This window comes from Sinocyclocheilus rhinocerous, unplaced genomic scaffold, assembly GCF_001515625.1.
Source record: "Sinocyclocheilus rhinocerous isolate Xijiao unplaced genomic scaffold, SAMN03320098_v1.1 scaffold3186, whole genome shotgun sequence".
NCBI classification, from domain to species: Eukaryota; Metazoa; Chordata; class Actinopteri; order Cypriniformes; family Cyprinidae; genus Sinocyclocheilus; species Sinocyclocheilus rhinocerous.
In genome coordinates, this window is record NW_015642065.1 from 553,941 (window position 1) to 568,940 (window position 15,000).

A 15,000-nucleotide genomic window follows, 5' to 3' on the forward strand; every position below is an offset into this window, starting at 1 on the left:
GTTAAATGTTTAACCCAACCTTCTGGGTAGTAACCCAACCGCTGGGTCAAAACAGCCCAATTTCTGGGTTTGTCCCTATTTTACCCAGCACTGGGTTGTATTTAACCCAGCATTTTTTAGAGTGTACTGTATCATATTTGATAAGCAAATTAAATTATCAACACGATCATGACTTTGCTGAAAGACCTGTTGAACACAATCTGCATGCCTTCTGTCGTCTGTTTATACATTTTTAGCAAGTAAAACAATTATATTTTTAGTACTGTAAAATCTTTACTGATTTTTCATAAAGTAAATGTACACTCTAAAAATGCTGGGTTAAATACAACCAAGTGCTGGGTAAAATAGGGACACCCAATTGCTGGGTTTATCCCTATTTTACCCAGCACTGGGTTGTATTTAACCCAGCAATTTTAGAGTGTAAGATTAACTTTCATATTGTTAGTAATATTTCAAGATGAACATTAACTGGACTGAAACAACTTAGGTTTACTTGATTATCCATACATCAGATTTGATCATCAGGCTTTTGAGGAAGGTTTATTTGTTCGTCTCTCAGTCATCACTTTATTGCATTGCATTATATGTTCTGAAACTACAGAGCTTTGATCACTAAGCATTTAAATATCATCTTACTGAGACTTAATATTGAGAGATACAGCGTAACAACTGATATTTATATCATTTTATGTCAGTAGCCTGCTATACTGTTATAAAGATCTCCTTGATTTACATTACTTACTTTTTGTTCATATAAATATCAGCATATGCACCAAATTGCATATTTTTGCTCCGTTTTGGCCTCTGAATAAAACAGGTGTTTTCCTCGAGTTTGAGCTCCGTATTCTCACTATATCAAACTGTTTAATTGTAGGATCAGATCAAGAGGGTGGAAGATGGTCGTGAAAATCAAAAGCTACGGTGCACAGATCTCTACTAACACTAAAAGTAGATCTCAGGGAAACCAAACGATTAATAGAAATGCATGTTCACATGATGAGACTGCAATGAGTGGAGGTAAAGACAGCGGCACTCACAGCTCTCGGCCGTTTCCTGACATCTTGAAGCCTCCGAACGGAGCTTGAGCATGCAAGGCGTTGTAGCAGTTCACCCTGGAGAACAGAAAGAGACGTGACCTTTGACCTCTCCTGGAAAATATCAGCTATCAGCAAAAGGCCATACATCACCACCTGGTGGCCAATTCATACATTTAGGTCAGAGAGGACACAAAACTATGCATGTTTTATTATGTATTATAATTATATATTAGTGCTGTCAAACGATTAATCGCGATTAATCGCATCCAAAATAAAAGTTTTTGTTTACCTAATATATGTGTGTGTGTTGTGTATATTTATTATGTAAATACACACACTTGCATGTATGTATTTAAGAAAAATATGTTACGTTTATATATTAAGTATCTTTATATATGATATAAATTATATGAATGTAAATATATACATTTAAATACATGTAAATATTTACAAAATATATGCTGTATGTGTGTTTATTTATATATATATACATAATAAATATACGCAATACACACACATGTAAAAAAAACCTTATTTTGGATGCGATTAATCGTTTGACAGCACTATTATATATATATTTATACATTACATAATTATGCATATATTAATATATACATGTGGGTGTTTGTATACACTGCCTCTGAAAAGTTTGGGATCAGTAAGATTTTTAATATTTTTTTAATGTAAAGTCTCTTCTGCTTACTAAGGCTGCATTTATTTGCAGAAAGAAAACACTAATATTGTGAAATATTATTGCAATTTAAAATAACGCTTTTCTATTTTAATATACTTAAAAATATCATTTATTTTTGTTATACAAAGCTGAAAGTATACATTTTTTTATTATTGTCTTTTCATTTCAAGTTTTCTTTTTTATTTCTATAATCTCCTTCATAGGCGGAGTTTGGATTGATTTTGCCAGAGCTATTAATAAAACAAATATGTTCACATTTTCTCATTTTATTTTTATAATCTTATTATTTTAATGAGTAAGTTAAGGCTAAATTATTTTTAATTAAAGTTTTTAAAAAGAAGCTCTATACTCTCGCGACTCGCTTGGACTCCCTTCTCGCTCTGTTCCCGCTTTAGTCTGCAGAGATATGCTAAATAAACAAAATGGATATTTGTTGTTTTTTAAATAAACCCACAACTAAAAGAGTGGAGGTCTCTAACTCTGACACTTACAATATTTATTATGACACAGCAAAAGAGGCGGATTCTTCTACATTAGGTAAGATATACGTTTTTATTCCACTCTTTGTATAGCCTACCAGTCATTGTTAATTGTAAATGTATTTGAAATGAAGAAGAAATTATATAGGCTACAAATAATTGAAATGTAGAAAATATGGTATATACGGTATGTAATTTTTTTTTTTAAAAATCGGAGCTCGTGGTCCCCCCTCAGGTAAAAATGTTAAACTCCGCCTATGATCTCCTTGACTATTATTAGATTAGTTTATTAGAGTAATTATTATTAAATTAGATTGCCTTATACGGTTCATTCTTCTCTGTAAGATATCAGTATTAAAAACCCATATTGGTCAACCACTAGATTAAATGAAGAAGAAATTATATAGGCTACAAATAATTGAAATGTAGAAAATATGGTATATACGGTATGTAAATTTTTTTTTTTTAAATCGGAGCTCGTGGTCCCCCCTCAGGTAAAAATGTTAAACTCCGCCTATGATCTCCTTGACTATTATTAGATTAGTTTATTAGAGTAATTATTATTAAATTAGATTGCCTTATACGGTTCATTCTTCTCTGTAAGATATCAGTATTAAAAACCCATATTGGTCAACCACTAGATTTTGTATTTATTTGGATTAATGTCAAGGTGTGTATTTTTCTAGTGTAAAAGAATTGAACAGCAAGAGTCTCTTACCAGACGGTTCCAGCCTCCAGCGCCGCAGACACACTCATGGCGCGATGGACGTCCCGTGTGAAGACGGCCGCCGTCAGGCCGTACTGTGAGCTGTTGGCTCTGTTGATCACCTCCTCCTGCATCTTAAACTTCATGATGCACTGAACCGGCCCGAAGATCTGCAAAACACACACATCAGCGCAACACTAATCTACAGGGGCTTACAGGAATAGTGCAGGCAGAATGAGCATTACGCCATTATTCATTCACTCGAATGTCATTCCAAAGCTGGACGCTCTTGGTTTTTACGGGAAATACTAAAGGAGATTGTTTCCATTCAACAACAGTTCATTATGATCACGTCTTTCAAGCTCCAAAAAGGACAAAAAATAAAACATAAATGCACAAGGTTATCGTATGACTTCAGAAGTCAAATACTTTTATGAAACTTTTTTTCATATTTTTATCATATTATTATAATGTTATTGTTGCTAAAACTATGTATATATACCGCATGATTGGATAAAAATGAACGAAATGTTTAAAGTTAAATATGTATATTTAAATATAAAAAATGTACAGAAATGTATAAAAAAACAAAAATTGGTATATATACTGTATGATTAGAAACAAGAAAATTTAAAGTTAAATATTTTAATATATAAAATAAATATTTAAATATTAGATAGAATCATCCAGCAGGAGGCACTACAGGACATTAATTCAGATTTCTGTAACCTAAAGATCTCTATGGGTAGCTCAGAGTTAAGGTTATGTAAATTAATCTAAGATAAATTACCTCCCATTGATTTTTAAAATATTTAGGGTTCACTGAATACTCTGACCAGTAACACACACACACACATATATATAGAGAGAGATTCTTTCATCTAAATAGGACAACTGTAGGTTTTTAAATAAGGAAAAATATTTTTATGTCATTTTAAGGGGGGAAAAATACCAATTTAAATAAAAATTCACATTTAAATTTTAAATTAACAATTGTATTACACCTGCCCTACATGTAGCTGTGTTTCCATATGTTTTACTATTGAAAGTGCACATACATGAAAGTGCACAGAGGAGTGTCGTACCTCTTCTTTGGCAATACGCATGTGGTCTTTGACATCAGAGAAGATGGTGGGATGGATGAACAGACCTCTGTCCTCCACCGCACAGCCTCCGCACTCCAGCGTCGCCCCCTCCTTCTTCCCACTGGCCACCAGCTCCAGGATCTTATCAAACTGATGCTGGTCGATCTGACCGAAGAGCAGAAATACATTAGAAATCTGCATAGAAGAAGAGAAACGACTCACAAGTTAACATATGTAGCTCACCTGCGGCCCGTGTGAGGTTCGTGGCTCCATAGGGTCTCCGATCGCTATATTTTTGGCTCTTTCGACACTGAGACGCACAAACTCGTCATAAACTGGCTCTTCCACGTAGACGCGTGATGCAGCGGTGCACGCCTGACCCTGGTTGAAGAACGAGCCCTTCTGCGTCTCCTCCACCGCCGACTGCACTGCACACACACACACACTTTATACAACACACTTACTCTTTTCCCATGCCCTTATGTTTTGTTTGTTTCTGCGCAACTGCAGTGCATTACGCAGCGGTGCCGATGTTCATGCTTTGATTCATTTGTAAACTTGATAACATCATGCATTATACCATTACACCCTTTCTGGAGTTTAATGAGCTGTGCATTGGCGTAAATCTGGGTTTGTGTGCAGATGTGAACATGCATAATAATAGACGCATGTGAAGCAGCGCGTTCACAGATGCACGGGTGGTCTGGAGTATTGCAACATCACTGGGGCTGAATAAACTTCAGCCAAAAAAAGCCTAACCCCTTTAGAAATACAACCCGCACCACAATCAAATGCACTTGAATGAACTTAAATCATTGTATATTAGTCTAATATGTACTGTATTTAGCCGCTTAACCCTATAAAGCAGTGTTTCTCAACCCTGGTCCTGGGCGCCCCCAAACACTGCATATTTTGCATGTCTCCCTTATCTGACACCCATTTCAGGTCCTGGAGTTTCTTCTAATGAGCTCATGAGTTGAATCAGGTGTGTTTGATTAGGGAGACACACAAAATGTGCAGTGTTGGGGGGCGCCCAGGATCAGGGTTGAGAAACACTGCTATAAAGCCTACTGTGTCATATTTGATATATATACAGCACTGTGCAAAAATCGTAGGCCAATAGTATTTTCACCCCCCCAAAAAAGTAAATAAAAAGGTTTTAAGCCAGTTATTTCTATCTTTTGCTGTAGTGTATCAGTAGGAAATATCAGTTTACATTTCCAAACATTCCTTTTGCCATTAATTGTAATAATCCAGTGAGATTTTTGTATGCACAAGGAGACTGACGACAGCCAGTGCTGCACACACAGATCTGATCTCAGCATCATCCAGTCTGTCTGCGATTACATGAAGAAACGGAAAAATCTGAGACAGACTAAATCCAGAAGAACTGTGGCAAATATATATAAGCCTTTAGGCTTGTCAGGGTAATTGAGTAATTTACATTTATGCATTTGGCAGACGCTTTTATCCAAAGCAACTTACATTGCATTCAAAGTATGCACTTTATCAGTTCATGCATTCCCTGGGAATTGAATCCATGACCTTGACATTGCTATAGCATGCTGAACTGTCTGAACTACAGAAAGATCTGTCAAAAATGTCTGAATGTCATTGCATTAGATGAAAAATGACAAATGCACTCAGATGCTGCAGAAGCTTCACTACACTTAATATTCTGAAATCAAGATGCATTTACTTGAGAAGCATAATGACTAAAAATGAGTAAACAAAAACCCGCCAGTGGGGTAAGAAAAATAATCTTAATTCAAAGGAAAAACAAGATTATTTTTCTTGCCCCATTGGCATATATTGTTTTGTCATTTTTCAGCAAAAAGTCACTTAGTTTTGATACATTTTTCAGCAAACAAAACTTAATATTACATGTCATTATGCTTCTCAAGTAAATGTATCTTGATTTAAAAATGTTTAGATATTTGTAATGGAAAACAAGACAAAATACTAGTAGTAGTAAGTAAGGAAATCATAATTTCTTTTCATTGCCATTTTTGATCAGCTGGTGTTTTGCTGATTTTTAGTGGATGTATAAATTAACTATGAACATGTTCCACTAACGAGCCACAAACACTAAATCTTTTGCATTATCATTTAAAACCTGACAAATTGGTTTTATACCTTACTAAGGTTTCAGATCATGTTCATTTGAAGGAATATATTTAATTAAATCAATTACTCATTTTTGCATATACGATCACATTTTTAAAGATGCACAATTTTTTTGTTTTCATTGCAACCCTAAAATACCATAGAATAGTAAATTTAGATTTCAATTTATGAATCTAGCAAATATACTAGAAGAAAACAATCCAGAAGAGAGACACAATTCATTTCAATCCATTCATTTTTTTTATTGTATCTATTTATATATGTATTCATTTTATTTTTTTATTCTAATTTATTTATTTTATTTTGTTCCATTTCATAAAAAGTAGCAAATTATGCAACAACAACAACAAAAAAACGTTGCAGAGAGCCATGCAATACTTTATTATACCCCTAACAAACTTGCAAATGTTTGATTAACGTGTGCTGCTTTCCTATAAAATGAATGCACTTGGTTTTTGTTTTCTAATGCAATGACATTCAGACATTTTTTTAAGTGTCTCTTACGTGTCTAAATACTCTCCCCTCTTTTAAATAAAGACCTGCAGCTCTTCATTTGGGAGGATACTGCACATATCGTTCCCATTCCCTGTTTTTCCCAGCGTGGTCATTATTGTCTGAGCGGTGGGATCTGGAAAAGCACATCACTCACGGTCTGAGTCAGCAAACACAATGCAGGGGTTCTTCCCTCCCAGCTCCAGAGTCACTCTTTTCAGGTTGCTCTTGGCCGCCGCCGCTTTGATCAGCTGGCCCACCTGAACACAAACACAGCGCAGGACAATAACCAGAGCGCTCACTAATGGATGCCTCCACAAGCCGCTCTGCTTGTATGTGATTTATGAATATCAGCTGGTTTGTTATATAGATAATGATGGGGAAACTTGCCCAAAACAGCAAAGCGCTTTGAAGCATTACAGTTCAGAGCACATGAACAATGTGGATCTTAACCTACAGCACTGATATATGAACACAATTATATGAACAGTATTTGAGGTGTGACACAAAATTTCCAGGGGAGCTAAATCTTAACGTGACATCTCAAATGTATCTGGTAATCTTCTCTGCAATCTAAGTGGCTCCTATGGAAATAAATAAATAAATGTTCATATAAAATGTAACTGTATTTCAAAATACACCAAAAATTGTGAAGATATGAAAAAAAATGCAAAGATATACACTGAAAAAAGATGTAGTATTTATACACTGAATTAGACATCAACTTTATATATATATGTGTGTGTGTGTGTATTTTTATATATACATTTTTAACAAATTTACAATATATTTGCATTGAATTAACAACATTTTGAAGTACAGAGACAAAAATAATTATATATATATATATAATTTACAATTTACACATTTTATTTTAGATATATTTTCAATTTAAATATATTTCTGTTAGCCAGAATATATTTTAAAAAATGCACTGGAAGACCGTAAATGTATTTTCATGCCGTTCAGAGTACATTTTGGCATGTCAAGGTCTAAATAAAATATATTTTTAATTTAAAAAATATATTTCTCTAAGCTGCACTGCTTACCATATTTATTTAAAATGTATATTTTTTGGCAGAAAAAAAAAGACGCTTACTGCATGTCAATAACTGCATTTGCGTCACTCAAATGTGTCTCTTCATCTCTGTATTTCTCTTAAGACTTTGAGCAATATGATTTTGCTGAGCTTATTCCCATCATTTCCTCACCTCTGTAGAGCCTGTAAATGCCACTTTGTCGATGTTCATATGACTGGCGATTGCTGCTCCAGCCGTTGGTCCAAACCCAGGTAAAATATTCACGACTCCAGGTGGAAACCCAGCCTGTATGACATGATGGAAAGAACAGGCTTTATTTGTATTATTTATAAAAACATGCAAGCTTAATACTGTCTCATACTTTCCTCTAAAGGAGGAGGCATGAATAGGTCAAAAAATTGCCCACGGGGACAGAGACAGCAAGACTGCTGATGTACACAAAGAGATGCTTTTCTTTTGAGGATTTAAACCACATTGATCTCATTCATAATGATGAAGACATAAATCATCTCTTTTTTAGATACAGACGGCTTCAATAGAAAGCGACTGAAGGCTTGCAGCTGCAGTTTAGTCCATGTCATGTCATGTGTCCTGCTCTCTTTGAAGAATTAAACATGATAATTTGAGCGTTTTGTATAAACAGCAACAACTCATTACCCACAATGTCATTTTGTAATACAGCCAGGTTCCCAACCGGGTTTATACCCCTCTAAGGTTGCAATTCTTGTTCAAATGTTTGAATAAATATATTTAATTCATTTAATTACTAATTTTTTCATATAAGATCAGATAGCATAATGTTGTATTGTAATAGTGTAATATTTTGAGTAGTTTTTATTTGAGTGCATTTTATTTTTATTTTTTTACATTGTAACTTTAAAAAAACTAGTACCTTTAAAAATAGTACCTTTAGATTTTATAAATTTATGAATCTAGCAGACAGCCTAACTTTTAGCCACTGTTATGTATGATTTTTTTTTAAAATATGTTTTATTTTATTATGTTTTATTTTATAAAAGTAACAAATTATACAAAAATATGTTTTATTTTATTTTTATATTATTTTATTTATTTTGATATTTTTTTATTTACTTATAAAAAGTAACAAATTATAAAAAATGTGCAACAAATTACACAAAGATTTGCTTTATTTTATGCTATTGATTTTTTCTTTATTTTATTTCATTTTATAAAAAGTAACAAATTATACAAAAATATTTGCTTTATTTTATTTTTTATTCATTTTTTTTTCAAGTAACAAATTATACAAAATATTTGCTTTATTATTATATTTATTTTGCTTTATTTTATTTTATTTTATATTATAAAAAGTAACAAATTATACAAAAATAATTGGCTTAGTGCTACAATGGACCAATTAGAATCAAGTATTCCAGAGACCAGTGTAATACATTATTATATTACACTGGAGTGCACAAAACCTCTGCCAAACTTTAATTTGGCATCATAATCCAGATCCATCATGAAGCCACGGTTGGGAAACACTGGCTTACAAAATCTGGGATGCGAGAAAGGCAATGCTGATGCAATCAATCATCAATGTCCATGTGAATAAAATCTACTCAACAAACGAGAATGCCAAAGCAAAGCAAAGCAATCCCATGAACCCCCGCTGCCCCCTCACCTCCTTTATGAGCGCTCCGACGTGAAGAGCCGTCAGCGGGGTCTGTTCAGCCGGTTTAATGACCAACGTGTTCCCGCAGGCCAAAGCCGGCGCGATCTTCCACGTAAACATCAGCAGAGGGAAGTTCCACTACAAATACAGAAGGCATTAAAACCGATTACGTTAAGGAATAGTTGACAACGGATTGTTGAATTACTAGAAAATAATGCACACCCGAGGTGGTACCGTATTTCGCGGAATGGCCGTTCCATCTCAGGTGTGCATTATTTTCTAATAATTCAACGGACCGGAGTCAATTATTCCACTTATACTACGGTTACCCAGAGCCGATCCTCCCTATACGCAAAATACGCAAGCTGCCTGGGGCCCCCTTGCTCTCAAAGATGATTTAATTTTAGTTTTGTTTTTGAATTTGGCCAACGGTTATGAAAACATGAATGATCATTTCTTTTAATGCGGTGCGCTGTCGCCCTTCCTATGTAAAAATCAGTCAAATCATGTAATGTGAATGTCGTACAGTCTCGCTCGAGACTAAAAAAACAAGTTGAAAGCGTACCAAGCCGCGGAAGAGACACTGTTTCTCAAGCGCTTTCCGCGAGCGCGATTCGAGACGGAGTGAAACACGGACAAATGCTCCACCCCCCGACACAGTTTTGCGTAGGGCCCCCAGAAGTCTAGGATCGGCACTGCGGTTACCACACATCAAGCCATTGTTTAGATGTTTTATTTCAAGACATTCAGCAGGTTTTTGGCCTTAAAATGCTAATTTCTTACGCATCTCATCCCACGCCTCCGTTGCTAATTCTCTAAATCATTTTAGAGCAAGTAACGGAGGCTTGAGCCAATAATGATAGTTGACTAAGGCACAGATCAGACAGAAGGCGTTTTTTGCAGTGAGAGGCGCTTTTTTAAAATTGTTTTCCATTGGCAGTGAGTGTTTTAGCCGCTTGCTGCGCCTTGCGTTTTTGTAGGAGCGCTCTGAGTGCCAGAAGTTGAAAAAAAAAATCAACTTTGAGCAGAAAAGCGCCCGACGTCATTTGCGGGTTTTTTTTCCATTGTTCAATCGAATGAATGGAGAGGCGGGACTACCGTTGTGGTGACGGAAGTTTACAGTTGCTTGGAACGTCCGGAGACTGCAATGATGGAGGAGAAACTTTTGGTGGCCGTCGCGGGTTACCCGGAGGTTCTGCTAATATGACAGTTTACTTAACAGCAAACCAAAGATTTTAGAGCGCTCGCGCTATAATCCTTGATTAGACTGACAGGACAGCTGATTCGGTGGTTGCCTAGCAACATAAAAAAACCCGCAGCGCACTGCTCTTTTCTAAATTAAAAAAAGTCAATCAAAAAAAGGCAGTGCAGTGCGCCTTGCATTTTCAAACATGAAAAAAATGCATTCTGTCTGATTCGGGACCTAATGCAGTTCAACTGAAGTGCCTTGAAATGCTCAGCATTATTCAATGTGTTGATGTAATTTCAAATAAAACAGGAAGACAGGGTGGTACATAATGATCAGCCCCTCCCCTTTTGTGAATAGCCAATAGTGTTTCGTTTATATCACAGCTCGCCCAGAGCCGTCGGTTGAACTCGGTAAAGCCACATTTGACAGCTTATGACAGGAACAGTGTAATACAGGGGTGTCCACACTCGATCCCTGAGGGCCACCGTCCTGCAGAGTTTAGCTCCAACTTGCCTTAACACACCTGCCTGGATGTTTTTAGCATGCCTGGCATGACTCTGATTAGCTGGTTCAGGTGTGTTTGATTAGGGTTGGAGCTAAACTCTGCAGGACACCGGCCCGACTGAGTTTGGACACCCCTGGTGTAATAGATTACCCCTGCAGATTCACTATACTGTACAACTGCTACTAATGCCGGAACAGACTGCGGCGGTTTGCCTCACACAATGCGAAACCAGACCTAATTCGCCCCAATGGAAAGCATATATACACTGAATCTGATCCCATCTGATTACACGGAGTCTGAATCTTTCTCTATCCCTAGTGCACAATGTGCAGCAGCGTCTCTAATAATAATAGCGAAACTGTACGTTCACCTGCTTCAGCAACAGCGCCGTTATTACCTCCCTAGTGAGAAATGTCATGTAGATTTAAATGTGCTAAATGTTTTTACTCATAAAATCGTCAGAGCAGCGCTGACAGCACGTTTCTGTGCGAGTGTGTGTCTAGTATCCACCTTATTTTTCCCGTAAGACTGGGCGCAGCCATTTGTAATTTTTATGTCTCTGGCTTCCGGTGTCATCCGTGTACAGCTATTTTTTTGTTGTTTTTTTTTTACTCTTCAACAGTTATGCTATAATGCTACTGCAAAAACGGAAGTTCAAAGACAAAATTCGTAAGATGGCTGTGCACTTTTCTCTGACGCATAATCTATATAAAATTAAATAAACAAACAAATGTACATCAGTAAAGCTGTACTAGTTTGATTACAGTCTGAATGCTACTGAACTGGGATTGTTTTTCGAAACAGCAAACAAAGAAATTGAGTGTTGCGGCCTGTGGGTGTTCCTGTGTGGTTGTTATGCGGTATCTAGAGTATTATGGGTAATTGAGGCTAAAAAAAGAAGAAGAAAAAGTTTGTGAAAAAAGTGTGGCATGCACATTGAAGGTACCTCAGCCGTCTTTCAATACAAAAACACACCATCAAGTCTAATTGCTGTTCTTTGTTAAACTAGTTACATAAATATGTACACAAATCACTTGTTTACTAGTAGAGAGTTGTTATTTTTTTACATCTTTTTGGATGTTGTCATGGCAATTAACCATGTTTCTGGATTGCATTTTCACTTTTCTTATTTTTCTTTCTGAGTGACTCATGTGAACGCTGAATGCCAGCGTTGCTTTCTCTAATTACCACCAAACCAATCCCAAATATGAATAATGGCTTTATGATATAATCTCCAGTGCCTATCAACAGTTTGTGTTTTGTTTCCAAAGCAACGTAAGACAATAAAAAGCCATTTTCATTTATGAAATAAGATTCTTGGAAATCCTGATTTGATAATTGATTTGTTGGATTTTGTAACTTACGAACATTGAGACAATATGACGTATCAACGATGACACTTCAAACAAGCCCTTTAATTATGATAACTTTGTTTATTATTATTAGAACAAAGATGACTCACCTATGGATGTAGGGCATTCATTAAACTAGATCGATTGTTTTAAAAAGGTATTGGCAAAAATTGTGCAAAATTGCATAATTCAATGTCACAATGTTTGGGTTTTCTTTGTGGTTTCTAGGGTGTGAATTAAATTCAGAATTAAACAGCTTTGTATAATTTTTTTTTACCCTAGGTTGTTGGGTGGTTGCTAGGGTGTTACATAACATTCATAATTTTGAAACCAGTCAGAACACCCTAGCAACCAATCTGAAAACCCTAGCAACACCCCAACAACCACCTAGAAATGGCACTGCAACCACCCACATCTCCGTAGCATTGTGGTGGCCTACCCGAAACGCCCTAGCAACCACTCTGAATAACCTAGTAAGCAACTAACAACCACTCAGAAAACCCTAGCAACACCCTAACAACCACCTATAAATGCCATTGCAACCACTCAGAACACCCTAGATACTACTCAGAAAACCTAGCAACATCCTAGCAACTACTCAGAAAACCATAGTAACACCTCAATTAAGGTGACAGTATTAAACAGGATTCAAACAGATTTATTTTACTTTTATTTATTTAGGTGGTTGCCAAGTTGTTGCATTCCATGCATAACTTGTACTGTCTGTAAGCACCCACCCTAGCAATCACCTAGCGACTATTCCGAACATCCAAGCAACCACCTAGTAATGCCTTAGCAACCGCTCAGAAAAGCCTAGCAACACCCTAGCAACCTACCACCTAGCAACAACCTAGCAACCACTCTGAAAATCCTAGCACCCACTTGTAAATGGCATTGAAACTACCCACATCTCCTTAGCATTGTGGCAGCCTACCACCTACAAAAACTACCAGCAACCACTCAGAAAACCCTAGCAACCACCTAGCAACACCTCAGCAACCACCTGTAAATGGCTTTGCAACCACCCACATCTCCTCAGCATTTTGGCAGCCTACCACCTAGACATGCCCTAGCAACCACTCAGAACACTCTAGATACCACTCATAAAAGCCTAGCAACACCCTAGCAACCACTCAGGAAACCATAGCAACACCTCAGATAAGGTGACAGTATTAAACAGCATTCAAACAGATTTATTTTAATTTAATTTTAATTTATTTAGGTGTTTGCTACAGTGTTGCATAGCAACCACCTAGCGACCATTCCTAGCAACCACCGAATATTGCCTTAGCAACCATTAAGAACAGCTTAGCAACCATTTAGTGATGTCATTGTATATTCTATTGAATACACACTTCAGGTATATAATCAGACTACTTTTTGATTACTTTTAGATTACTTTTGACCTAACTCATTTATCACATTGATTTAAATAGGATAATCTTGTACCATATTGATATAAAAATAGGTTTCCCAAACTTGGGTTCGTGAAGGAACTGCAGGGGGGTTTCAAAATAAAACATACTAAAAAAAGATGAAATACTTTGTTTAACTGCATGTCATGTAACCATTAACCAACATCAGAGAATCATGTGTTACTTAATTCTAAAATTATTACCTTAAAATCTCAGGGTTATATCAAGTAAATATATTAGGTGAAAGAGGTTTGGCTGACAAAACAAAAAACAAACAAAAAAAAAGTTTGGGAATTCTTTCATTACATATAAAAAAGAAATAACGTAGTAATGCATGGCTAAATAATCCACTGATAATTCAAATAAAATTAATGTGCTCATCAGTAGTTAATGCAATGTTGAAATGTTGAGAAAACACTTCATAAAATTGAAAATCCAGTGGTCAAATGTTATAATTCTGAATAATTTATTTCTAGTTTATGAATAATATGTAATCATGTAATCAATAATAACTAACTGTAGTCTGTTTATGAGTATTTTAAAATGTAATATAATCTAATTACAAGTACTTATTTTTTTGGAATCTGGTTACATAATCCAGATTACCTGTAATCAGTTACTAACCCAGCTCTGTGTATCTGTACAGTTTTTTAGCGTGTATTGAGATCTTTGGTGGGCGTATGGGAGATATTTAATTACAAGAGAGTTGAATCATAGCTCACGGTCACGCTGCTTTCTTGTAATTGGAATTAGTGAGGATTTAAATCTTTCCAAAAGATCCCCAGAGCACCAATAGAGTGACGTCAAGAGAGAAAACAGCCTCTGGACAGTAAGGAAACCAAACAAGGCCTCGTGGTTTCAGAGAGTCGCGAGCTTTCATAAACATTCATAAGCTTCAATGGCACGTGAGCTCATAATACAGTGTGCTGTCTGCGAGAGGGAGCGGTGTATTTGTGTTCGTCTGCGTGTGTGTGTGTGTGTGTGTGTGTGTGTGAGAGTGTGTGTCTCTTTATCCAAGGTGTTTCCTTACATGCATCTGAAAGACTCTAGACAGGCGTTGGCTACAGTATATAAACAAAACCATCATGTATGTGTGATTCGGCGCTCACAGGATCCTATTGTGTTTATGATCTAAACCGTGTCCAAATATGTTTCTTATTTACATGATCTGTTTAAATGCCAATACTGTCAAATTCACAAATGAAGTGCCTTTTGCAAGTATTTGAGAATAGGATTAATCAAA

General features: G+C 36.0%; 1 protein-coding gene across 1 annotated transcript in view; it reads right to left on the minus strand.

Moving 5' to 3' along the window:
- Positions 1-15,000, minus strand: part of aldh1a3 (aldehyde dehydrogenase 1 family, member A3) — a 30,173-nt gene that overhangs the window by 921 nt on the left and 14,252 nt on the right. Inside the window, exons 6-12 of the mRNA XM_016572536.1 lie at positions 9,306-9,434; positions 7,832-7,945; positions 6,778-6,880; positions 4,245-4,429; positions 4,002-4,166; positions 2,929-3,086; positions 1,038-1,112 (exon numbers count right to left, since the gene is read on the minus strand). Of these exons, the coding sequence (XP_016428022.1) occupies positions 1,038-1,112; positions 2,929-3,086; positions 4,002-4,166; positions 4,245-4,429; positions 6,778-6,880; positions 7,832-7,945; positions 9,306-9,434 (929 nt within the window). The remainder of the gene's footprint in view (positions 1-1,037; positions 1,113-2,928; positions 3,087-4,001; positions 4,167-4,244; positions 4,430-6,777; positions 6,881-7,831; positions 7,946-9,305; positions 9,435-15,000) is intronic.